Source organism: Strongyloides ratti, assembly GCF_001040885.1.
Source record: "Strongyloides ratti genome assembly S_ratti_ED321, chromosome : 1".
NCBI lineage: Eukaryota > Metazoa > Nematoda > Chromadorea > Rhabditida > Strongyloididae > Strongyloides > Strongyloides ratti.
The window spans coordinates 5,280,577-5,306,091 of NC_037307.1; the positions used below are offsets into that span (position 1 = coordinate 5,280,577).

A 25,515-nucleotide genomic window follows, 5' to 3' on the forward strand; every position below is an offset into this window, starting at 1 on the left:
ATACCACAAACAAATTAACAAAATAATTTTATTTATTATTATGGAAACAATATTTATTTATTTTTTTCTAATTTTAGTATTAATTAGAAGTATTAGCAAGGTAATTTAAATTAATTTTTTTTATACATTCATTAAGAAGATTTATAAAGTTATATTTTTTATTAGATTATTTAAGATAAATGGGATATTAGATTTTTTCTATATTAATAATTTTCTGATCTTACACAAATTGGAATATTAGGTCAATCTTAAATAAAACTAAATTTAATTTTAATTGTTAGCAGAAAATTATATGATAAAGAACATTGACATGATATTTTAACAAATTATGGGATATATTGAAGAATTTCATTAAATGATTTGATTTCCAATATCATAAATAAATAATGAAACAACCCTTACTTAAATTGAAAAATGTAACATTTTTATATAGAAATAGAAAACCCCTAAGGTAATAAAAGTAGAATTTAAGCAAAGGGTTGGAAAACCTAATATTTTGATACTATAAAAGAGAAATAAAATATTTATTATGTCATGTATAAGTATATTGTTTGATCTGTAAAACTTTTTATAGATTTAAAATATAATATACTGTAATTAATTAATTTATATATAAATATGTTTAGTAATTATATATATTTAATATTTGCCACATTTATTAGCTTGCAAAAAATAGCATATTCTAGTTTTTGTGGTGAAAGTTCTATTCCATTTTCATTTGAAGTAAGGAAATTATTTTAATTTTTATATTATTTTTTTTTTATTAGATTCTACCGAATGGACAACCCGTTCTAGGTTGTGCCCGTCCATCCTGCTTTGGTTGGGATTCTGATGGAACACCATTGACAAATGATGCACAATTTTATCGTATTCATAAAAAAGCAGATGGTTTCTTACGTAAACAATCAGAAGATTTCCGTAGAGTTCTTAGTGATGAAGATGCTAAATATTTTAAACCAAAAAAAGCAAAATGTTCAAAGGCATTTGATAATGAAAGTTGCCCTGGTGAAGATGAATGGATTGGAGGTATAGCACCAGCAGCAAATTATACAGAACTTCCTTTGGGCATTCAATGTTGTACCTATGAAGGATTAAAAGATTCTGAAGATCGTGGAGTTGCAGTTGTAAATATTGGACAAATAGTTATTGGTGGAGAGGTATTTTCAGGAAAACGTCAATATGCTTTTGATTATATTAAAGATATTCTTAAACATACAAATGAAAATGGTTCAGTTTACTATGATGTTTCAATTAAAAGAATGAGTTGTTTACCACTTCCAGATGAATTATCAATTAAAGTTGACAAAAGTGTTTTAAAAGAATTTGATGAAAAATTTATTGAAAAAGCACAACAAAGAAATAAAGAATCAAGAAATTATGATAAATCAATTGCATTCCAAGCACCAAAATATGTTCCTGGTAAAGAAGGACTCATAGATTCAGAGGCTTCAAGAAATGCTGCTGAACTTATTGCACAAGAATTAACAAATCAAGATAATATGGCACTTAAAAAAAATCAAATTATAGATGAGGAAGAAAGTATGCTAAGACAAAAATCAGCCCATGCAGAAGGAACTGCAATTCATTCTTTACAGTATCCAATCAATCAAGTATATAATACAGCACCAGTTCAACAACAATATTATCCTGTAACAAATTATGGAGGAACAACCGCTTCAGGAACATGGTGTCCATCATTTTTCTGTTTCTCAGCCGATACCCTTGTTCAAACAATTGATGGTAAATTTAAACCAATTTCAGAATTAGAAGTAGGAAAAGATTGGGTATTGTCAAGAAATAAAAGTGATATTGTTTATTCACAAGTAACTGAATGGTTACATAGAGATGATAATCAAAAGGCTGAATTTATAAAAATATCACTTGATGATGGTAAAGAATTAAAAATAACAGCATATCATTATATTTACAAAACAGAATGTGTATCTAATAAAGATGAACAAGAATTAAAAGTTAATGATATTGAGAAACAAGCTGTTTATGCTAAAGATGTTAATGTTGGTGATTGCCTTTATGTTGTATCAAAAGAAAAAAATACTTTTTCCAAAAAAGAAGTTATTTCTATTGATTATGTAGATGAAGTTGGAATATATGCTCCAATGACAGGAACTGGAGATATTGTTGTTGAAGGTATCCTTGCTTCATGTGAAAATATTGTTCATAATACTGCCATGAGAAGTAGTTTCTACCAATCATTCAAATATTTTGCCGATTTTATTCCAAACATATTTAATAAGAATGAAGAATCTAAGACTGTCAACCTTCCATATGGCTTAGAATTGGCGATACAAATGATGAACATCGTCATGCCAAAAGAAATTTTCTCCTATTAATATAAATAATTAAAAACAACTTAAATTTAATAAGTTAATAATCTTTATAGTAGTGTTTTTATAAATATATCTTTTTTTGTGTTGTTAATTTAATAAACCTCATAGTACTTTTATATTTATGTTACGAGTGTCACCAGCTTTAAAAGTTGAACAAAAGTTACACGAAAAAGTGATTTTAATTTGTTCTAATAAAAAAAATCCATAGTAATGTGCTAAAATAAATAAAATATTAAATAAAAATTTTATTTATTTCAAAACATAACTATAACAATGTTGAAAAATTTTAATTTAACGTTGTTAAAATAAACTATAATCCACCATAAAAAATGTTAATTCATAGAATCCAAATTTATATAATTTTAACTGCAGTATAATTAGAAACAAAATTCACACTTACTCAAGTGATAATTTTTCAAGAACATTAAAAATCCATGATTCAATACTTTCTCTACTTTCCACAAAACGAGAATTTTCACCACCACAATGTTTTACAAATTGAGGATCACCCTCATTGTAAAAAAGATTCGGAACTTCAATTTCCCAACCTCTAAAATCATCATCAACAAAGCAATGTTTCCACATTTTCCAAGTATTCTCTTCACAATTAGGTGCTACTTTTTCTTTTAACTGAAATTCATAAAAATCTTCTTCATACTTATTTAAAGGATACCTCCTATATCCTTCATGTGTTGACTCCCAAGAATTGAGAATATCTGTATGATTAACAAGCCACTCTTTTAATTCTTCACAACATTTTTCTTTTAAAACATATTTATAAGCTAAAGCTTCCCTACATTCCATACAAAAGTAGTATTCAGAATTTGATTGTTCCTGTTCACCTTTTGTTATATCTTCTTTATTAGAAAATCTTTCATATGATATAGGTGAACCAACACACGAATCAAGATTCCCATTAAATTCACACTGTATATTTGAAAAATTATCTAATTCAGAAAATGAATCATTATATGAAAAATCCATTTTATCAAAGAAATAAAAAATGAATAATTAACAAAAATGTGTATAATGATAAATACAAAAGATTAATGTAAAAATTAATCATCCATCATATCCCTTATATTCAAAATCTAATGTATTTCATTTGATATATTCCATACATTTTTCCAAAATAATCTTGAACAGATTTACACATAGATAGAAAAAAATATTTCAAGAAGTTTGTTAGTGATTTTGTTGTAAAAATATATTGATGCAGAAAAAAATGACTCGAAAATATAAAGGATCTGTAAAACGAGGTTCATCAATACGTGCTGTAAAGGTAATTTTTTTTGTTTTAATAAATATAACTAATCTTTAGATATCTATTAGACATTTACCACCAGATCTAACTGAAGAAGAATTGATGTCCTATTTTAAAGGTTTCCTAAATCCTGGAACATATCAATTTTATTCTTCTAATGAGTTTAAATTAAATACTGATGCATTTTCATTTTGTACAGTTTCTTTCAAAAACAATGAAATAGCAATGGAGTTTGCCAAGAAATTTGATGGAAAACCAATAAAATCATCTAACGGAATTTCTACAAACATTTCAATTGAGATTGCTACAAATGAAAAAAATGCTTTTAAAAAAATAGCATCAACAAAGGACACCTCATTATGTACTCAAAAACTTAAAGAAAGTAAAGTTTTTAAGGATTATTTTAGTGAGGAGGATAAGCAAGCTTTTGTACCTGACTTCTCGAAGATGCTTGAAGAAATTGAGGAGCAGGAGACTCGAAGGATATTTGGAGATTTAAGAGAAACACCTTTAACCAAAGAGGTAGGTGTTATTTATCTTACAAAAGAGGAACGTGGTGGAATTAGAATTCCAAAAGAAAAGAAAGATAGAGAAAAGAGGTTCCGTGAAAGAAAAGAAAAAAAACAGATTAAAAAACTTTTAAAAGGGGTTAAAAAGGAAAAGTCTAAATCAAATGATTTGGATGATAGTCCAATGATTATAATAAATTCAAAGTATAAATCAAATAGCTCTTCAAGTCAATATTCACCAGGTATAAAAGTTGAATCAAAGTCAGGTAACAAATTACCAGGTATAATATTAGCAAAAAGAAGTACAGATGGTTCAGTAAATGTACTTTCTAAAGGTACTGAAATAAAAACTAAGAAATCAGATGAAAAGAGTAAAGAATTTGGAGATAAGAAAGATAAAAGTAAGAAAGTTAAAAAGGAAAAACCAGTTGAAAAGAAGAAGAAAAGTAGAGAGGATGAAGTTGATTCTTCAAATATAATTTTTGCCTTAAAGAAAAAAGAGAACGAAACTTTGGAAAAACCAAAAAATGAGGTTTGTAAGGTGGATAATGATAACGATTCAGGAAAACAAAAACGACGTGGTTACGTACCAGGAATGGTTGCCAAAAGAATTTTTGAAAATAATTCAAATAGTTAATAAGAATGTTTTTATTATAAAAAACTAATTTAAAAATAATTAAACCTATTACGGTAGTTATTTTGTTTTTTTTGTTGTATCAACTTTAAGTACTTTCTTTCTTTGTCCAAACATGTAGAAATACATTTTTGGGAATCCAGGAATATAAAAGAGACACAAAATAACAACATACCACCAGTAACTAAAAGCAAAGTTCAGACTATTTGGCATTTCTAATGTAAATATTTTTTTATCATAAATTTCATTAAGCCCACAAATCATTGTAAATAATTCTCCTGATGCACCAAGTGGATATAAAACAATAAAAAATGTATATCTCATCCATATTAAAATGTATGGAACTGTTTTGATTAAAGAAAGAGCATAAAATGAATATCTAATAACTTCTGTAATAGACCAAGCAAATATAAGCATTGGGACTCCAATAGATTCTTGAGATGATTTTACAGAATAAAGAATTCCCCAAACAACAAATACACGAGAATATACTTGCATAATTGTTGTACCAACAGGTGATCGAACAAATCCTACAGCACAATGTACAATTTCAAGAATAGCAGCAGTTTGAAATATTTGAAGAGCTAAAACATTGTCATTATATAAGTCATTATATGTTCCAGAAGATGAAAGCCAATTTATTGATTTAAGGAGAATTGAACCCCATCTAAAAAAAATAAATATTAGAATAATTTTTTTTTTGTATAAAAAGATACCCTAAAACTTGAATTCCATTGTATAAAAATAAGTAAACTTCAAAAGGTTTCATAATTGAATTTCCTATAAATTTTAAATATCGATGATTAGAATTACGGAGCAATTGCTCAGTACGACGCACGTATTCGGCTCCTCCGTTGGCCAGATTGATTATATATATATATATATACAATTATTAAAGGGTAAAAGACTACCTTAATGTAATCAAATATAAAACGACCAAATTAGACCTATTAGATAAATGATAAAAATATAACATTTTAAGCAATAGGTTATAGAAGAGTATTGAATGTATATGAGAAAAGACAAATTATTGTATAAAAAATCAAGGTTATTAATATAATATTCAATATTACAATATTATAAATGTCTTAATAATGTTTTATATATTAATAAATTTTACTATTAATTATAAACTTTTTTTTAAATATTTTTTACTTATTATTATACAATAACTTTTATAAAAAAGGTAAAATAAATTTTAATGAATTAATGGGAGAATATAATATATTTATTTGAAAAGAAACCCATCCTTAAATTTATTAGTTAAGAAAATCATGTAATTTTAAAAGAAATTATAAAAGAAATAATCTTAAAATGTTAACTAGTTAGTTTTTTTTTCAAAAAAGCTTTAATATTTTAATTTAATTTATTGTAAAAAAAATAATAAATATAAATGTTAATAGAAAAAAGTGAATAATAAATTTAATTGATAATGTTTTAATCAACAATTTAAAATATAAAATTTAAGACAGATATATTATAAATTTTTTTATGGGTGGTAAAAAAATTTTACTTTTAAGAATTATTACATTATTATTACAATTTTTTTAAAGTTTAACTTTTAATGTACTAATTAAAATACTCAACTTTTTATGTAAAGGTATGCTTTGGGGATATTTTACCATCATAATAATAATATATATATTGACTGTTGAAATACTTAAAAATTTGTAGACAAATAATTATGCAAATTGATAAAAAGTTTAAATTTTTAAAAGTATAAAATCTTGTCTTTGATAAAAAAAAAATTAAAATATATGTTGGTAGGCAGACGCGTCTCCTAAGTTTTAAAAATGATTTTCTTGAAAAGAAATAAATTTTTTATCTTTTGGTAAGTGCCACATGTAATCTATTCTTAAAAATTTATTAGTATTTTTTACAATTTTTTTAGTAATATTTATATGTTAACCTATTCATGTTTTGATGTTACATTCCGATTTTGTAAAGGGATCCCATCATTAATATTATCAAATATATCCTCAAATGTTTCATAGTGTTCGTTATTTTCCTCAAGTTGATTACCTATACTTTGTTCTTTGATTTTTTCAAGATTATTTGCTGTCTTTTTGCAAAGATTATCACTATTAATAAGAATACCCATATTTTTTGATTCTTGTAAAATTTCAATACTCATGGATTGAAGAAGACAACTTATTAATATTGTTTGATCTGTCTCAATTGAAATCCATCTAAATTCACCTGGTGATAATAAATATTCAAAATTAAAAGAATAAATGTGAATATTATCAACTGTAAAGTTGTGTACTATTCGCCATATTCTTATTCGTGTTGTTCTAAATGTTACTGACTCCTCACCAATATTATCATTCCTCCATGTCAAAACAATTTCTCTTCTTCCCATTTTTAATTCACATTCTGTGTTAGGTTTAGGATAATCACATTTCACATTTTTAAGATACTCATAACCATATGTACTTTGAAGATGACATAACCTTAAGAATTGTACTTTTGATTCTTCTTTAATGAGTTCATGAAGTCTATCCTCAATCAATTTATTTGTAGGCATATGTTTATTTTTAAACTCTGTTACAGCTTGTAAATACATTATATTTAAAGCACCCGAATCAAACATAATTTGTTCCTCAATACTTGGATCCCAAATAACTTTTCTAATAAAAATTTTATAAAAAATACCTTCTTTTGCAGTTTTTTGATTTAGTAATTGTAATGAAACATATGGACTTTCATAATTTTTTAACCATCGCCTAATTAAAATATCATTAGGATTTGTCCTATCCTCAATCTTGTATCTTTCATGACCGAGAAATAACGCAAAATGATTTATCAAAGTAAGGTCAATTTTAAATTTCTCCACAACATACTTAAGGACAGTATTGGCTCCCTCTCTAATATTACATTTTATTGTTACTTTATCTCCAAAAGAATTATATACATCTATGGCAATATTAACAGTTACAGGATTAAAAGAATTAACTTGAAAATCAAGAAAATTTTTTTCTAAAATATAATGTTTACAAATATCTGGATTTTGTATAAGTTCTTGAAAATAATTTGTCAAATCACAACGCCTCTCATTTAATTCTTTTGGATTCAAGAAATGTCTTAATTTTTTTGGAGGAAAAGTTGTTTTGAGACGAAAACCAAAATTTTCAATTAATTTTTCATGTAAATCATTTAAATGTGAATACCTTATAGAAGCATGAAAAGCACCATTAATATAAAAATCAAAAGACTAAAAATAAGTTTAAATTAAATAATTTATAATGAATAATAACTTAAATGATATTTAAATTTTATAACAAATAAACTTACATGAAATTTTTTCTTTGGATTGTTATATTCTGAACAAATTCTTGTTGTTGGAATTGTTATATGAATCATTTATATATTTTTTTAATGGAAAACGTTTAAAATAAAATAAATTAATCAATGAATATTTTAATGGTAAATATTGATAGATATGTCTATATAGAAATTTATCGTAGTCAATCAATCAAAGAAAAATTAAATTTATGTTAAAGAAGATACACATTGAACAATCATAAATAATAGTAATGAAAAAAGATAGCCCACAAACTAAATAATTATTTATAGTAAATAGATATATGATATGTTTTTGAATTAAAGTTATTCTATGTCCAAAAACAATTAAACTTGTTTATACTTTATTTATTAACTTATAATGCAACTGAATTATGAAACTTTTTTTCATAAGGGATATTTGGTAGATTGTTCTTAATCTTGTTATTTTTCGTTTTAAGATTATACATAATAAACAACAACATTAGTCAACATCATAGTACTAGTGAATAAATAAAATTAATTTTATTTACATTGAAATAAAACAGATTGTATATTGTTTATAAAATAAACTTAAAATATATATATATTATAAAATATAAACTATTACTACTATATAATATTTTATATATAATTTTCTATCCTTTTTTTAAATCAATTATATTTAATTTATAAAAAAGGAATTTGAGTATCAGATTTCTTTACCCATGGAAATATTGATATTCTTATTTCTTTTATAAAATATATTGATAAAAAAACAGCATAAATAAAATGTGTATAATATATAAGATCAGTTATTCTCCATAAAATATATTCATGTTTCCAGCGATCTTATAATATATTATATTAATAAATATTTTTTTTAAATTAAACCTACTAATATATGATAATAAAAGTAAACTAAACATTGGAGCTTGTGATGCTAATGGTATTATACTTTGAATACATAAATTAATTAAAACATCTTTCTCTTGTTTAAATCTAATATCTCTTGATATTCTTGGATAATGATTTTTTAAAAAAATATAAGTTATTATATTTATAAAAAGTGTTAAAAATGGATATGTTGAGGTACATAATATACTTAATAAACCCAATGTCATATTTTCTATTTCAATAATTTTACCACAAATTTCATTATCAATAACAATTGTTGGATTAAAAAAAAAATGATTTAAAACATATAAAGTTGGAAAATTAAAAAAAAATCCTAATATTATAATTGATATATTATTCATATTTTTATTAAAAACAATTGTATAATTTCTGGTGATTGCCAATATTAAAGGTGTACTTGATAATGAAAAAAGAAATAATTGTTGGAGGGCTCGTAATAGTGAACAAGAAAACATATGAATTTTTGTTCCATTAATTGCTGCAAATAAATAAAGTAATGTTATTGAGAGTGATAATATTGAGGAGAAGATATATTGCATTGCCTGAATAATTACACTATACCGTAAAATTGGTCTTTCTTTAAAAGATTTTTGAGATATTGCTATTTTTAAAAAGTAAAAATTAGGAATAAATGATGGTATTAAAAGAATTATTAATTCTATTGCAGCATAAAAATAATCTAAATTACAGGTATTCCATATAGATATATATTTGAATAATCCCATTATCTAAAGAATAATTATAATTAAATAATATAAAACTTTGAAAAGTAAACTTTATAGTAAATTTAAAGTTTTGTTAACTAAAGTTTTTATTTATTAATATAATATTTTTAATTAAATATATCATATTTATCAAACATTTTTGAAACATACTAAATAAAAATAAATTACTTGAAGAAAACTTTTTTTTTATATTTCAATATTAATAAGAATTTAATTAATAATTTCTTTTCAAAATAATTTATAAAATTTAAATAATTACAAATTTAGATAAAATATAATTATTATAAATAAAAATATTTTATATTTTTTTTAAAATTAACTAAATAATATAATATATTTTAAAAGCAAATATAATAGTTTCAATTACAAAAGTTTTCACAGTTTGAATAAAGATGGCATAAATTATTAAAAAATTTATATTGAAATATGATATATCAATAATGATAAAATGATTTACCAGAATACTTTAAAAATTTTTTTTTATGTATTTTAAACAAAACGTAGGTGTTTGTAAATAAACCTAATTATTTTTAACTTCATTTCTTCATATTTGTAAATTGTTTTGTATAGAAGAAGTTATGTATTATATGATAAAATTTGATAATTAATTATTATAATAATAAGTGTATGATTATTATCAAAATATATTATTAATTGTTGATAAATGTTTTAGAAAATTTTGTAATTATGTAAAAAAAAAAGGATTATAAAATGGATTATGAAGTGATTAATTTTGAAAAAGTGTTTATCATTTATTTTAGGAATTTATTTAATAAATATTTAGTAAACTTTTATTAAAAATTATCTTCTCTAACAGGGAAAATAATAATAAAACAATCTATATATAATTTAAAAAAAAGTATTATAATAAAAATAATAATTAAAAAAAATCAAGTAAATAATATTATTGATATTGTTAAATTTCCAAGTGTCATCGCTTATTAAAATAATGCCTTCTGCCCTTATTTAAGTACAATCTGATATAAACTAAAAACTAGTAAACAAAAAAATATTTTTAAAAAATTAAAAAATTAAAATTTATTAATTGTTACTTCTTGGTACTTCTAAATCATGATCAATCTCAACTTGAAATCCATTGTTATTTGAGGATGATGGTAAATTATTTGATCTATCTGTATTTGATGGAACAGATACTCTAGATACATTATTTCCTTCATTTCTTGGTTTGTTTGAATTTCTCATATTTAAATTAATATTGAAATTCCTCATTTCAAGAATATATTTTAAAAGTTGTAAAATTTGGATAACAAATGTTATCCAGGCAAATACAGATATAGCAATAAGCCTTTTTCTATAAAGTAAACTATATAAAGTATTTTTTTGTGATAAAATTGTATTCATAAGTGCAACAATAAACATTAAAACCATTGAACTTCCTTGTACAATAAGTTTCTTAAAAAAATAACAACAAAATATATTAATTGTTAATAATTATTTTTTTTTTACCTGAAGATTTATACTTCTCCACATTGGAATAGTACCAGTAGATTCAAATATAATTATTAAAATATTATAAATATAAACAGCTAGAGTAAATAATGTAGAAAATATTGATGAAGGAAATTGATGCCATACTATCATAAAACCAAAACTAAAACCACTATCAAAACTTACATAGATGGTTTCAGTTATTAAGGCACATGTTAAAAAAAGTAAAATTAATGTTGATAAAATTGTTTCAATTGTTATATATTTAACAAATTCTTCTCTTGAAGGAATGTTAACCATTGTATATTATTTTTAGTATGACTAATAATAAAAATTTCTTGAATATTTTAAACACTTAAATAAAGAAAATGATAAAGATAATATTACAATAATGTGATTAATAATATACATATGATAAAAATAATTAGGAATCAGAATAATCATAACATTGATAAGAAGAAACATTTTATATCTCTTTGTCATTCAGAAGTTTTAAAAAATGACGACAAAGAATTGTATTTTATATAGAAAAATAATATTACATATAAATAATTGTAAAATTTAAAAAAAAATATATATTAGTAATATATGAAACATTCTATATATTTATATATTAGTTACCAAAATTATACGAGAATGATATGAAAAATTATTATTAAATGAAATGTTTTTTACCAATAATAATATGAAACATTTCTTATTAAAATATATAACGAACATCATTTTTTTTTACAAAAATTTTTGTATAATTATTTATTAATAATTGAAAAAAAATAGTATAATTGTAAAAATTAATATCACAAAAATATAAAATAAAATTTATATCTTAAGTAAGAAATATTTCTTTTAATAAAATTTTTATTGAAATTTGAAGAAAGAAATTATAATCTACATGTAATTAAGAATATAATGTTTTATTTTATCAATGTAGTTAAAGATCTTTAAAAACAAACAAAATAAATACTGATTATAAAAATTTTATTTTAAAAACAAATTATGATAATGAAAGAAAATTACGATCATGATAAATTTTACATTACTCATAGTTTATTAAACATGGAAGCAATAATTTTAACTTCGTATTATTATTCACATTAATTTAATAGTTATGCAAATATTTGCATCAATCACAAAAGTTGCTAAACAAATAAGTACTATATTTTTACTCATTAATAGTTGTTATTTTTTGCAGTTACAGTTGTAATTATAACTAATGATAAAATATTTATCAATATAAAGTTGACTTTAAAAAAAAATAATCATAAATAAATTTTTTTTTTAATTTTGTATTAGTTTATTAGGTAAAATATATATACTTAAAGTTACTCTTTAAATGGAATTTAATATTTTATAAAATTTAAACTTTTGAAAATAATTTTTGTAATTTAAAGTTTTTCAAATATTTTATTACATAATTTATAAATATAAGTAATTTTAAAAAAATAATAAAATTTTAGATCTGTAAAAAAACTTTACTTGTCATTATGCCAATTTTATTCATTTTTAAATAAATAAATATATATATATCAAAAGTAAATCAAAATTATATTAAAAAATATATGTAAATTACTTTGTATAAATTTCATGCAAAATATTATAAAGATATTATATATTTTACAATTCATGTTATAAATAATTGTATAATAGGTAAAAAAGATTATAAAAAGATAATTCTATGCTTATGAAAAATGAAATTTGTACACATTACATGAAAAAAAAAATACTTTTAATATAAGTAAAACTATCAATCTTATTTATAAAATTTTTTTTTATATTTCAAAAAAAAAAACAAATATAAAATGTATAGTAAAGAATTAAAAGAACAATGTATTTTACAATTTTCAATTCTTTATTTTGTATATTTTCATTTATGAAATATTCTAAAGTTAAAAATATGGTAAAAATGAGATAATAAGAATATAATTTAAGTTTTAAGGGTTATATATTTATTAAAAATAGAAAAATTTAATTTTTATTATTACAAATCAACTGGGTAAATTTTTTTTCGTCATATATTGGAGAACTTTATAACTTGTTATATACTTGTGACTATAAAATATAATATATATTTTATTCATTTAAACTAGATATATAATTTAACAGTACCCTTATTAAAGATATAATTATTTCATATCATTCAAAAAAAAATTTATATTTTATAAATAATTTAAATTTTTAATTCTATTATAATATATTTGTTGTTGGGTAAAAAAGTTTTTAATATATTAAATCGATGTTTTAGAAATTGATCAAATATAATGGTATTTAAGTACGTAACAATAAATATAATAATTTATATTTCTACACTTTTTTATATAAAGATATCAATTCATATTACAAAATAAATATTGAATTAAAAATAAAGTCATAATTGGAAACAAATAAAATAAATTTTAATTTTTATCTCTCTTATGTCATAATTAAAATTTGATATCACAAACTTTTATTTAAAACTATAAAATATCTTTATAATTAAAAAAAAATAATAAAATTAACTTTAATCAGTATTTAATTTGAAATATTAAATAAATAGATATATAATAGTAAAATTTTTATTTATCTTTTACGTTTCTGACTAAAAATCAAATTTTTTTTAATTCAATTTTATTTAAAAACTTAGAAATCCAAATAACGCGTTCACATTAAATCTTATGAATCAACAAACAATAATCGTAAGTAAATTTTTCTGTATATATTTAAAGAATTAGAGAAAATTTTTAAAATTTTTATATTTTACCTATCGTCAAAATAACAGAATAAATGTAATTTTATATATTTTTATACAATGAGAAATACATATACTTTTTTTTCTTTTTTTTTAAATTTATTATTAATTATTTTTTAAATGATAAAAAGAATTTCATTTAAATGTTATAAAAAAAATATATTATTGAATAACAAAAATATTGACCAAAAATTGTATTAAACTATTTATAAACATTTACAGTAATAACATTTATAAGAAAAAAAAACTTTTAAAAAAAAATGTTTTTTAATATTTAAATAGACAATTCAATTTATTGTAAAAAAAAGATTTAAAATATGATTTGATTGATTATGATATAACCTGTTGAAATAAATATATTTATTCAAATGTAAGAATTATATGCATTTTAAGAGTTTATTAAACGTGAACAATTTGGAAATCTTCTCTTTACTGTTTGAAGTTTGTTTACATATTATATTGATAAATGACAAAATTTTGGATGAATAATAACTTTACAAATAAAATTAAAGTACAATATAAATATTGTATGATAAGAAATCATAATGAATATAAAGTTGAATATCCAATAATTAATTATAGATGAAAATATTTAATGAAAAAAAAATTAACTGTTTAAAAATTTATTTACCTATTGTTTAGGTAAAATTAGTCATCTACAAACTTTTTTTTCGATAATGTTATTAATTGTAAAAATTTAAATGTATTATAAATTGTTAAAATTTTACTCATTGATTTTTGTTGATGATTTGAAATAATTAATAATTAATTATAATTAATCTTATAAAAATATTTCCAATTTTTTATAAAAAAAATATTCTATTATTAGAAATCATCAATTATACTACATTTTTTTAAATTAATTTTTTTTTTTAAATATATTTAAATTGTAAAAGATTGATAAAAAATAAACTAGTTAAATAAGTAAAATTGTTCTTTAATTATTTATTTAAAAGTACAATCTTAAAACGAAAATAAATTGGAATTAAGTTAATATTTGTGATTTTTATATTCTTCAAATAATGGTGCCTTTTTTTTCAAATATTTGATCGACCATCTTCAGATATGATTAAAAATGGCACTTTAAAGAACAATGATTTTTTTTATGGTTGTGGATCAGGATTAATTGAAACAATTATTTTATACCCAGCAAATAAAATTGTCTTTAGGCAGGCTTTACATGGATTTCGAAGTTTAGATGCTTTTTCACAAGTGAGTTTTGGTATAATTTTTTCAAAATCAAATAATATAATTTAGTTAAAAAATGAAGGGATATTTTTACTTTATCGTGGTTTACTACCGCCATTGATAATGAGAACTTCAACGAGAAGTTTGATGTTTGGTACAAATGATACATATAAAAATTTACTAGGTTGTGATATTATTACTGGTAACCCTGATAACACATTGTCACTTTGTCATGCAACAGCCGCATTTTTCGGTAATTTTGTACATATTCTATTTTTTAATTCTTTTAGCTGGAGTAACGGAAGCAATCTTATGTCCATTGGAACGTGTCCAAGTTTTGTTACAACATTCTCATTATCATAGACGGTTTAAAAACACAAAAGAAGCATTTAAAGAGCTTCGAGTATACGGTATAAGAGAATATTATCGTGGTCTTTCTGTAATTATATTTAGAAATGGATTATCTAATGCTCTATTTTTTACATTACGCAAGCCATTAAAAAATCACTTAATATCTGAAAATAATATGATTAAACACCCATTTTATAATAGTTTTGCTGACTTTGTTAGTGGAGGTTTACTAGGTGCTACAATATCAACTTTATTTTTCCCAATGAATGTTGTAAAAACAAGAATGCAAAGTATTGTTGGTTCTCAACACTTAAGTGGTTTAGAAACGTTAAAATTAGTTTGGATAGAAAGAGATAGAAGTTTACATAAATTATATAGAGGTGTTCATTTAAATTTTTTAAAAAGTCTTTTTTCATGGGGATTAACAAATTCCATCTATGAACTACTACGAAGTACTTTTGAATGATTGTTTTATACTTCCGTCAAATTAAATAACAATAAAATTTCTACTTTTATTTTTTTTACTTCATCATTTTATATTTTTTTTAAAATTATTATCATTTTATCTACGTGATTGTATCATATGGTTGAATAACTGTTATCAATACAACTTATATTAATCATTAATGTTTTAAAAAATAAAGAAAAAAAAAACAAAGAAAGAAAAAGTAAAATTTTAAACAAAAATATTTATTTTTCTAAAGATTAAAAGACAATTGTTTTCAAGATTATCTTAAGAACCAAAGGATATAATTTAATAAAGTTACAATTATTCTATAGGTATTTTTATTACCCAGGAATGTATTTAAATTTTAGTCTAATTTTTTTTTTAAAAAAAAGTTTTAGACATATAAGATTTTTCCCAGTCCATGTTTCGGCCAAAAAGTTGATTTTTTCTAACTTTTTTTTTTGAAAAATTTATTTTTTGGCCACTATTTACCTATGTGTAAAATTTTCACTCAAAAATAATTTATCCTAGAAAAAAAGTGTATTGTTTGCGTTCATGGAGCCATATCTATGCAAAGATGAAATTTTTCTTCCAAAAAATTTTTTAAATGTTTGGAAATTGAAAAAAAATATTTATTACTTCAAATTTCGCCTATACAATATAAGGATAAATAACTTTTATTTTCTCTACTAATAGTTAACTCCTCTTTACCTTAAGATATATGAACTTAATTCATATTCCACTTTTATTATTAACAAATATATTTTATTAATACCATATTAACATTAAATTTTTACAATTTTGGCGGTAGTGGTGGAGATATTTTTGGCCTCTGAATTGCTGTATTAAATTTATCCTGAAGTTTATCACACATTTCTAAAGATGTTGGTAAATTAAATGGTTTAAAATCAATTTCTTCCCTAAGTGAAATAGATGGATATAGACTAACAAAATTTCTTGGAATTAAACCTTTTTCTCCACTTTTCCTACTTTCACATAACCAGTAAAATTTTTCATCTTCAGGTTTTGACAAAACTTTTAGAATATCATTCTTCTTAAATGAAAGTTCATCATCGCAATTTGCATCATAATCATAACAAGCATATACATTACAATCATTTAACAATCCCATGCATTTTCCAACAATCGTAAAAAAAAGAAGACATTCATTATAAAAATCTTCTTCAGTTTCTAATTTGTGTTCTGGAATTTCGAGATCTGACAATGTGTGAGAGTATAAACAAGCACCACTTTCAATTAGAATCCTTGAAATTAGAAGTGAATTACATGATGCAGCACAATGTAATGGTGTCCATCCATCTGAATCCTGAGCATTAACATCAGCTTTTTTTGAAATCAAATATTCAACCACTTCAATATATCCAGCACAAATAGCATTATGTAATGCAGTTATTCCTTCCTCGTTTGGTTGTGAAACATCAGCTACTTTTTCGGCATTCTCCATAACAGTATCCAGCTGTCCTTCAAGTGCTCCATCTAAAAATAGTACCAAAGGATCAAAATGTATATGACCTTTGGTACTTGAAGATGTTGTTTTTAAAATACTTTTAGTTGGTTTTACAATGGTAATCTCCTCTAAATCTTCCTCGACTTCCTGAATAGGTGGAGAGATCGATTGTTCTGAAGTTGAATCATATATATCAACACTCTTTATGTGTGCTAAAGAGTCATCAGATGCACAAGATGAACTTTCAGATGGTGCTATGGTTATTCCATGAATATGTAATTTTTTTGCCTGATTACTTTCATCATCACTTATATCTTTATCAATAGAATTAAATTCTTCAACAAATGCTTCATCAGAACTTTCTGCTTTTAAAATTTGATCTTCTGTCATTGGAACATTTTTATTGCTTATGTTACTTTCTTCACTCGGCGACCTAGAATTATTTTGTGTTGTTTTATTTTTATCTCTATTAGAAAACAAGTCAGAAAAAGTTATATGTGTTTTGCCTTTTCCTTTTTTTTGTTCTTCAACAAGTAATCTCCAAATATTTTCAGTTTCTGACTCACCATTAGTTTCTGATTGAACTAAACTTCTACGCTTAGCTGCTTTTAAAGTATCACTCCTTACTACCAATTGATCAGTTTTATAGGTAGCAGCTAGCTTATTTTGTTCTTCAATACCAGACAATGAAGATGTATCTGATGCAATTGATTCGTAACCAGAACACTTACCATTACTTCTTTGAACATCTTTTAACTTAGGAGAATTATCAGAAAAATCTTTATTGTTTAAATTTTTTTTAGTTTCTTGAGAAGGAGATAAATATATTGAATTAATTCCAGCTTTATTTTTCACACTAAAAGGTTCTACTGAAGCTTGGGGACGTTGTATACAATTAGAATTAAATAAAGGTTTATTTGGAAAAATACCACTATTTTTAAATGTAAGAGATTTTACTGTTGGTGTTGGGTGAAGAATAGAATTTGTAACATCACTAACACCATTTATTTTTCTTTGCTGAGCTATAGCAGCAGAAGCGGCAGATGCTCTTTTTTGAAGAAGTTGTTCTAACTTAAAAAAAAAAACATATGTATAAGTATAAATAAATAAGTTATAATAAAACATACCCTTTGTTTAAGATAATCAGCCTTTCCAACAGCTTCTCGTAAATTTTGTCCACACATTTCTGCTTCTTCCTTCAATTCTGAAAGCTTTTGCCTCTGAGCATTATTAGCTTCTTCTGTAGCAATTAAATTCTTATGAGCTGATATCATACGATGTAAATCATGTTCACCTTCCATTATATCTGATTGTAATTTTGTTCGTTGAGACAAAATATATCGAGCTTTCTCTGATGGTGTAATTTGTTTGGAAGAAACTACTGTCTTATTGTATGCATTAAGGAGAGCCCTCCTTTGTTCAATTTCTGTCTCATTAGTAATAATTTTTTGCCTCTGTGTTTCTAAATTATTTAATAAATCTTGTTGCCTAAAAAAAAAATAATAATAAATAAAAATATTTTTTAATAATACATACTTTAATTCAGTACTAAAATTTTTCTCCACTTTATTTTGCAAAATTGGAGTGGTTCTTAAAACTGAAGTATTTCGTATACTTTGATTTGTATTATTTCTTATACTATATTGAGAATTTGAATTGGAATTATTAGGCAACATTGTTGTTGAATATGATGAAGGATATAAAGTTGGTGGCTGTGCCATCCTTATTGGCAATGTACTTGTAGATGCTGAATGCATATGTAGATGTGAGGACATCTAAATAAAAGTAAATTAATATAAAGTAAATTTAATTATCTTTAAGTGCTTTTTGATTTATAAAATTTGTGTACTAAATACAATACATCTAATAAATTAATAAATCTTTCCTTTAAGAGAACATATATATATTATAACTAACAAAAAAATAAATATTTTAAGTATAAATAAGATAGAAAGTAAATATCAAGTATTGTAAAATTAAAATGTATTTTATCAAGAGGAAATGTAAGTTTTTAAAAGATAAATCAAAAAGTATGCATGAAATTATTTAATAGGTTCTTTCTTAGCAGAACCTCACCATCTACTGATTTAATAAAATTAACATATAAAAATTATTTTTTATTTGCATATAAAAATATTATATGATAATTTCTTAAAATTATTATAAATTAATAAAATAAAATAAAGTTTGATATTTGATTTTTTTTTCAACTTTTTTTTTTAAGTTACAAAAGGGAATTGGATAGGAATTTCATCCCTCAAAATTTTATAAAAAAAAAAGAAAATTTTTGAGGGGAGTTATGGCTTTTTGAAAATAGTGGGGTTCTACTAAGAATTAACCATTTAATATTTTAAACACTTAGTAATAACATAACATCTATTAAATGAATAGGTTTAAAAAAAATTTTTTTCAACATGAAAGTGTACACATATTGCTTTATATTAAGATTATATCTCTACTATATCAAATTTTTCATAAGGTGTATAGAAAAAAATATAATTGATTTAGGCATCTGATAAGGTTACAAATTTTTAGTAAATATAATTATAACAAATTTTGACAATGTAGATATTGTACAAATTATATAATCTCAAGGTAAAATATATAGTCAAAATATATATATATATTTATTAAAGTGGTAAAAGTATATATAAAAGATAATAAATAAAATATTTTTAGTGTAAGATGATATCTTATAATTATGAAAAAGTCTAATTAAAATATAAGAAAGAATATAATTTGACAATAAAAAAAAAGAATAAATATAATAATTATAAAATTGTTTATATTGCTTATAATATAAAAAGATAAAATTATATTTATAAATTTTAAATATTAATAGTTAAATTTCATTGATATCTATCAGCTAAATAATATTAAAAACTTATTTTATTTTAACTATTTAAATTTATTAAATGAAAAGTTTATAATCATGCTAATAGTTAGAAGTAATAACTAAATAACATTGATACTCATAAATTAAAAAAAAAAACCAACAAATATTATTGCACTATATATAGAGATATTTGGACTAATACATTTATACTAAATGCAAACAACTTGCCGTTGCAGTACACAACATAGTGTCTAAAAATGTGTTCATCAATATATTAAAGATAATCGAAAAGAAGAAATTATAAAAAGGACAGATAGTGTCTATACTGACTAGGTGCCTTTTTTCCTATACACCTTGATTGAGGAGTGTTCTAAAAATTTTAAAAGAAAAGAAAATTATTAAAAAGAATAAACAAAAACAAGTTTATAAAAAATGGACTATATGATTAGAGAAAATATTTTGTTATAATTATAAAAAAAAAATTTCTTAAAATAGCAATCGATAATGATCATATTTGTAAATATTTTTTGGAAATAAATTTTATCTATCAAAAATTTAAAAATCTATGTTATTAAAAATATTACTAAAAAATCTTGTTATATATTTATAAAAGATGCTTACATAAAACATTTATTAAAATTGAATATGGCAAGTTAGTAGTTATACAAGTTAAATTTTAGAAAATTAGTATAAAGACCTAAAGAATTATTGTAGTATTCTTAAGACAAATTGTTTATTTCAACAACACTTTGGTTCTTAAAACCAACTGACAAGAAACCAGTATATAATAAATGTTGATTAAATACATACTGAAACATACTTTTCTTTAAATAAATAACAATTATTATTTTTATTAATAGATAACGTTCTTAGTAAAATATAATTATACCTAGAAGTTAATATTTAAAAAATCCTATTGTAACAGTTTACTATTGTTGGTAATAATTTTTATTCTTTAAGGAAACTACAATTATATTAAAATATATTAGTAAAGTTTGTTACTAATTTTAAACCTTTATAAAATATTTACAATTTTAATATTTTTTTGTAATAGAATATTATAGTTATCACCTAAATAATTATTTTAAAAAAAATTCGTCGAAAAACATAAAAAAAAAAGAATATTTTAATGAATAAAAAATAGGCAATAATACCTTGTTTGAAATTTAGTAATAAATTTACAAAATAAATTGTTATCTTTGAAATATAAAATTATAATCATATATATTCCAAACAAACAAGATTAAAAAAAAGCGAAATCGAGTTTAACAAATTTATCAAACAACCTGTTTGTAATGTATTGAAAAAAATACAAAATATATTTACCTCTAGTTGTGATATAAAAACAAACTATTTAATGTAACTAAAAAAAAAAAACAGACTCTTCAGATAAGAAAAAGATTTGAAAAGTGCTTTTTTAGTGTCATTAAAATAGTCGAGAAAGATTAATAATTTTTTTTTAAAAATATTTTCATTTGTGTAGTTTAATCATTACCTCGAAAACTGAAGAATATCGATATTGACGAGGAGGCTTTTGTGGTGGTATATCTTTCAATTGTGCCTGTTGTGGTGTCTTTGATAAATACAAATCAGCTCTTTTATTGTATGATTCCATTGTTTCTAAGTCATATAATAAACAAAAATAAGAACAACAATAAATATGTAAAGTCACCGGAACTCTACAAATATAAGCTTATTCTTATGGTGTGTGATTTTGGTAGAAACTAAAATGAACAATATTCTAAGGAAAATAAGGTAATCACGTTCAAATCGTACTGACAAGATACATTAATTGATAATAAAATAGAATAATAAAAATGAAGATCATCAATGTCATAAATGGATTAAAAGTAAAAGTAAAATGTCGTCTGGTTATAGCATTTATAGAAATACGTCATTTCAAATAAAATATAGAGTTGATTTCTAAAACAACAATTCTCTTCATTTATCATAAATAAAAATCATAGTAGTGAAGCTAAGATAAAAGAATTAGTGATAGGAAATGATTCATTACTTTTATGTTAAATTATTAAAATATTTAATTTAGAATAAAAGGTAAATGTGTAGTTATCTATTGTTTTAATTTATAAATGTTAATATATTAAAGATAAAATAAAATAATATTTTATACCATTTTATATTAGATAAAATATTTTTAAAATTTACCAAATGAAGAAAATCAGGAAATGAAATGTAATATATTGTGTATATTTTAAAATAAACAAATTTGATAATAAGTTAAAATGAGTATTTAAAATTAAAGTTTGGCTTATAGAAGTTAAGTAACTGTAACTTCTTTATTAGAAAATACTATAGAATGTACTTGAACCAATAAACCTTCATTGTTTAGAGAACAATTTGAATGAATTCATATTGGTCAATAGCGTCTTATATTATCAATGACAAATGCTTTACATATATAAATACCAATTATATTAATATTCTTAACAAGTAACAAAAGAATAAAAAAAATTATAATAAACAAATTTATAAAAAAAAAGATACTACAACTTTATGATTATATTATGTAAATTGAAATAAGTATGATTACTAATAATAATTTAAAAAAAAGTTGAATTACATTATAAATATATGAAACATTTAAAAATTAATAAATAAAATAAAAATTATTCCAAAAGATATAATAAAGAAATCTGATCTCATACGATTTAAAATATAACATAATGCTAATTTAAAAATATACTAGTTAACATTTATCCAAATGTCTTAGTAACACAAAAAATTTCTAAATATATATATATATCTGATGCTACAAATTTATTTTCTAATTCCCAAACAAGTATGGTATTACAATCATGCTATTAATAAACGATCGGTAAATAAAAAAAGGTTGTAAATAAAATAAAAAAAACTATTATAACAACATTAATAAATGTTAGATCCCAATATATATTTAACAATCTAAAAATCATTGAATTTATTATAGGGTTAGTTTTTCCTACTCAAATGTAAATTTATATCAAAAACATATTAATTTTCCTCTAGATTACTAATATTTTATACACAAAAGAATAACTTTTTAAAAATTATAAAATAATAAGAATGAAGAGTAAAGACTTAAAAACAATTCAACATTGATTATTATGAGGTTATATCTTAGTATAATTTAAGTCAAGTTTCCACTTATATATAATATTTTTAATGTAATATTCAAATTATCTGAAATTAATATATAAAAAAAAATGAATCAAGGGGAAATCAACCCTAAATTTTAAACAAATCATCTATTATATAAGATAGATACAAAAAAAAAACTCAACAAATAAATTGATTTATAAGATTAAATCTATACTTAGATTTGATCAAATAAAGATATTATACAAATCAAATCTTCATTAGTAATTGTCAAAATAATAATATTTTGTATATCATATTTACTTTTAAATTAATCAAAGTATACCAAAATTAATGACTAAAAATTAATATAATATCGTACAAATCAACTTAAAAAAATCAATTTATCCATATATATAGATAGATATACGACGTCGCATAGTTAATTTATAACTAGATATAAAATGATATTGATAATATTTTTTAATAAAATGCTATGAATAATAAATATATTATCAAAAGATTTAAAACATGTTTTAGACAAAAATACTATTAACAGTTTAAAAGATACGTGAACATAAGTTATAAAAGAGGTTACATTAATAAAAATATTTGTTTAACAAGAAAATATTATATTATTTCTAATAGATGGGTATCTATGTCAGCAGACATTAAGATCGAAATAAAATACATTATTTTAATTTTTAAAGTTTCAAAAAAAATGTAAATAGTAAATATACAAAAAAAAAAAAATAGTTAACTAAAAAAATCGATTTTTATAAAAAAAAAACATATATATATAAAAATTGGTAAGGCCTTCAATTTTGAAATTCCAATTATATTATACCACAAAATAGTTTCAATATCACAAATCATATAATATTAATGGCGTAAATAGTTGGCAATACTACCATCAATAAAGGTTATAGAATATTAAAAAAAAATTCCGATTTATAAAACACCACATATGAGATTTAATAAATTTATTCTATCTACACACAAAATATGATAGATTATTATGAAGAGTAATTAAACAGATTGCAACACTAACAAAACATTATATATCTTCCTATAACTTCCTGATAAGGTTCATTAATTTTATACTATACCCTATTCTTATGACCATTAAAATCTATTCATATTTTTAATAATATAAAAATATATTTTATAAATGATCACTCAAGTTGATTATTAAAAAATTTATACTAATTCTAAAATATCCTATAGTAGTTTATAATATTTTATATGTTGAAAAAAAATTTTTTTTTAAATTAAAAAATGACTAGATAAAATATTTTAAAACAAAAAGATTTTTTTTATTATTTTATTTTAACATGATACTAACCTGATTTTTTGGCTCCATGATATTTTTACTGCCCTCCAAATTGATATCATTAAAATTATTTGATATTTCTGTAGATCTAAATGTTGTCTTATTTTCTAAACTATCTTTTATTGCTATTTCATCATCAGATGGAAATGTAGTCACCTTAGGAATTTGGCTCAACACATTTTGAGGGGAAATTGTCTCTTGGGAATTTAAAGATAACATTGTTTTTCTAATGACAACTTTTGATGTTGTTGTTACATGTGAACCAGGTGAAGAACCAAAAACTGTTGTGATTCTCCCATGAGAATCAGCTATTTGTTGCATTTTTTAAACTAAAAATAAAAGTAAAAAATAAATCCAAATCAATTAAAGTTTTTATTAATAAATTTATGCACTATTTATAGCAACAAAAAAAAAACTTTATAAAAAATTGATAAAAAAAAAAGAGCATGAGAATAATTTAAGTAAAATTAGTATATATAAAATATACATAATATAAATATAAATTTAATGGATGCCAAAAAATGAACAACATGTTTTGGATTTTCGAATCCCCATTATTAATAAGTAATTAAAAGTTTACTTTTATAGTTTGACCTTGATGTCTCTTTATTATAAAGTATTAGATATGATAGTAACAAGGTAGAATACAAATAAAAGTATAAAATAGGCCGTAAACATAATTTAGGTATCAGTAATTTTAGCACTATCCTATTCATAACAATATTATTGTAATTTTTTTTTTAAAAAGAAAGAACAATTAATAAAATAAATTATCTTATAATTTATAATAAAAGAAAGTTACATCAAAAGACAATAGTGGAAAATAAAATTTAATAATTTTTAACAGTAACTGGAAACTTTGTAATATTAAGTTATTTTAATATTTATATTTTAATTAACATCTGATCAAAAAAAAAAAAAATAAAATTAAAGAACATAAAAGGAAACGTGGCGGGAACGTGGAAATTATTTTTCGCTTTAAG

At 21.7% G+C, this 25,515-nt stretch overlaps 8 protein-coding genes across 8 annotated transcripts; 3 read left to right on the forward strand and 5 right to left on the reverse strand.

Annotated features, from left to right (window-relative positions):
* Window positions 1-618: 618 nt before the first annotated feature.
* SRAE_1000169100 (Hedgehog protein, Hint domain and Hint domain C-terminal and Hint domain N-terminal-containing protein) lies at window positions 619-2,351 on the forward strand (the record flags this gene model as incomplete). The annotated part of the gene is made up of 2 exons (XM_024648677.1): window positions 619-723; window positions 768-2,351. 2 exons carry the CDS (start codon window positions 619-621, stop codon window positions 2,349-2,351), a joined length of 1,689 nt encoding a protein of 562 aa, XP_024502631.1.
* Window positions 2,352-2,744: 393 nt separating this feature from the next.
* On the reverse strand, window positions 2,745-3,332 carry SRAE_1000169200 (Hypothetical protein; the record flags this gene model as incomplete). The annotated part of the gene is made up of 1 exon (XM_024648678.1): window positions 2,745-3,332. One exon carries the CDS (start codon window positions 3,330-3,332, stop codon window positions 2,745-2,747), a length of 588 nt encoding a protein of 195 aa, XP_024502632.1.
* A 241-nt stretch (window positions 3,333-3,573) lies between these two features.
* SRAE_1000169300 (RNA recognition motif domain and Regulator of nonsense-mediated decay, UPF3 domain and Nucleotide-binding, alpha-beta plait domain-containing protein) lies at window positions 3,574-4,758 on the forward strand (the record flags this gene model as incomplete). Its single annotated transcript, XM_024648679.1, has 2 exons — window positions 3,574-3,630; window positions 3,670-4,758. The coding sequence occupies 2 exons, from the start codon at window positions 3,574-3,576 to the stop codon at window positions 4,756-4,758; spliced, it is 1,146 nt and encodes a 381-aa protein (XP_024502633.1).
* Window positions 4,759-4,815: 57 nt separating this feature from the next.
* SRAE_1000169400 (Protein-tyrosine phosphatase-like, PTPLA family-containing protein) lies at window positions 4,816-5,524 on the reverse strand (the record flags this gene model as incomplete). Its single annotated transcript, XM_024648680.1, has 2 exons — window positions 4,816-5,422; window positions 5,472-5,524. The coding sequence occupies 2 exons, from the start codon at window positions 5,522-5,524 to the stop codon at window positions 4,816-4,818; spliced, it is 660 nt and encodes a 219-aa protein (XP_024502634.1).
* Window positions 5,525-6,664: 1,140 nt separating this feature from the next.
* On the reverse strand, window positions 6,665-8,118 carry SRAE_1000169500 (Sorting nexin-17; the record flags this gene model as incomplete). The annotated part of the gene is made up of 2 exons (XM_024648681.1): window positions 6,665-7,969; window positions 8,050-8,118. The coding sequence occupies 2 exons, from the start codon at window positions 8,116-8,118 to the stop codon at window positions 6,665-6,667; spliced, it is 1,374 nt and encodes a 457-aa protein (XP_024502635.1).
* A 2,582-nt stretch (window positions 8,119-10,700) lies between these two features.
* Window positions 10,701-11,408, reverse strand: SRAE_1000169600 (Hypothetical protein; the record flags this gene model as incomplete). Its single annotated transcript, XM_024648682.1, has 2 exons — window positions 10,701-11,072; window positions 11,127-11,408. 2 exons carry the CDS (start codon window positions 11,406-11,408, stop codon window positions 10,701-10,703), a joined length of 654 nt encoding a protein of 217 aa, XP_024502636.1.
* Window positions 11,409-14,898: 3,490 nt separating this feature from the next.
* On the forward strand, window positions 14,899-15,838 carry SRAE_1000169700 (Mitochondrial substrate/solute carrier repeat and Mitochondrial carrier domain-containing protein; the record flags this gene model as incomplete). Its single annotated transcript, XM_024648683.1, has 3 exons — window positions 14,899-15,045; window positions 15,091-15,274; window positions 15,312-15,838. The coding sequence occupies 3 exons, from the start codon at window positions 14,899-14,901 to the stop codon at window positions 15,836-15,838; spliced, it is 858 nt and encodes a 285-aa protein (XP_024502637.1).
* A 775-nt stretch (window positions 15,839-16,613) lies between these two features.
* On the reverse strand, window positions 16,614-24,853 carry SRAE_1000169800 (SH3 domain and Ankyrin repeat and Ankyrin repeat-containing domain-containing protein; the record flags this gene model as incomplete). Its single annotated transcript, XM_024648684.1, has 4 exons — window positions 16,614-18,359; window positions 18,416-18,776; window positions 18,825-19,063; window positions 24,545-24,853. The coding sequence occupies 4 exons, from the start codon at window positions 24,851-24,853 to the stop codon at window positions 16,614-16,616; spliced, it is 2,655 nt and encodes an 884-aa protein (XP_024502638.1).
* Between the last annotated feature and the right edge of the window lie 662 nt (window positions 24,854-25,515).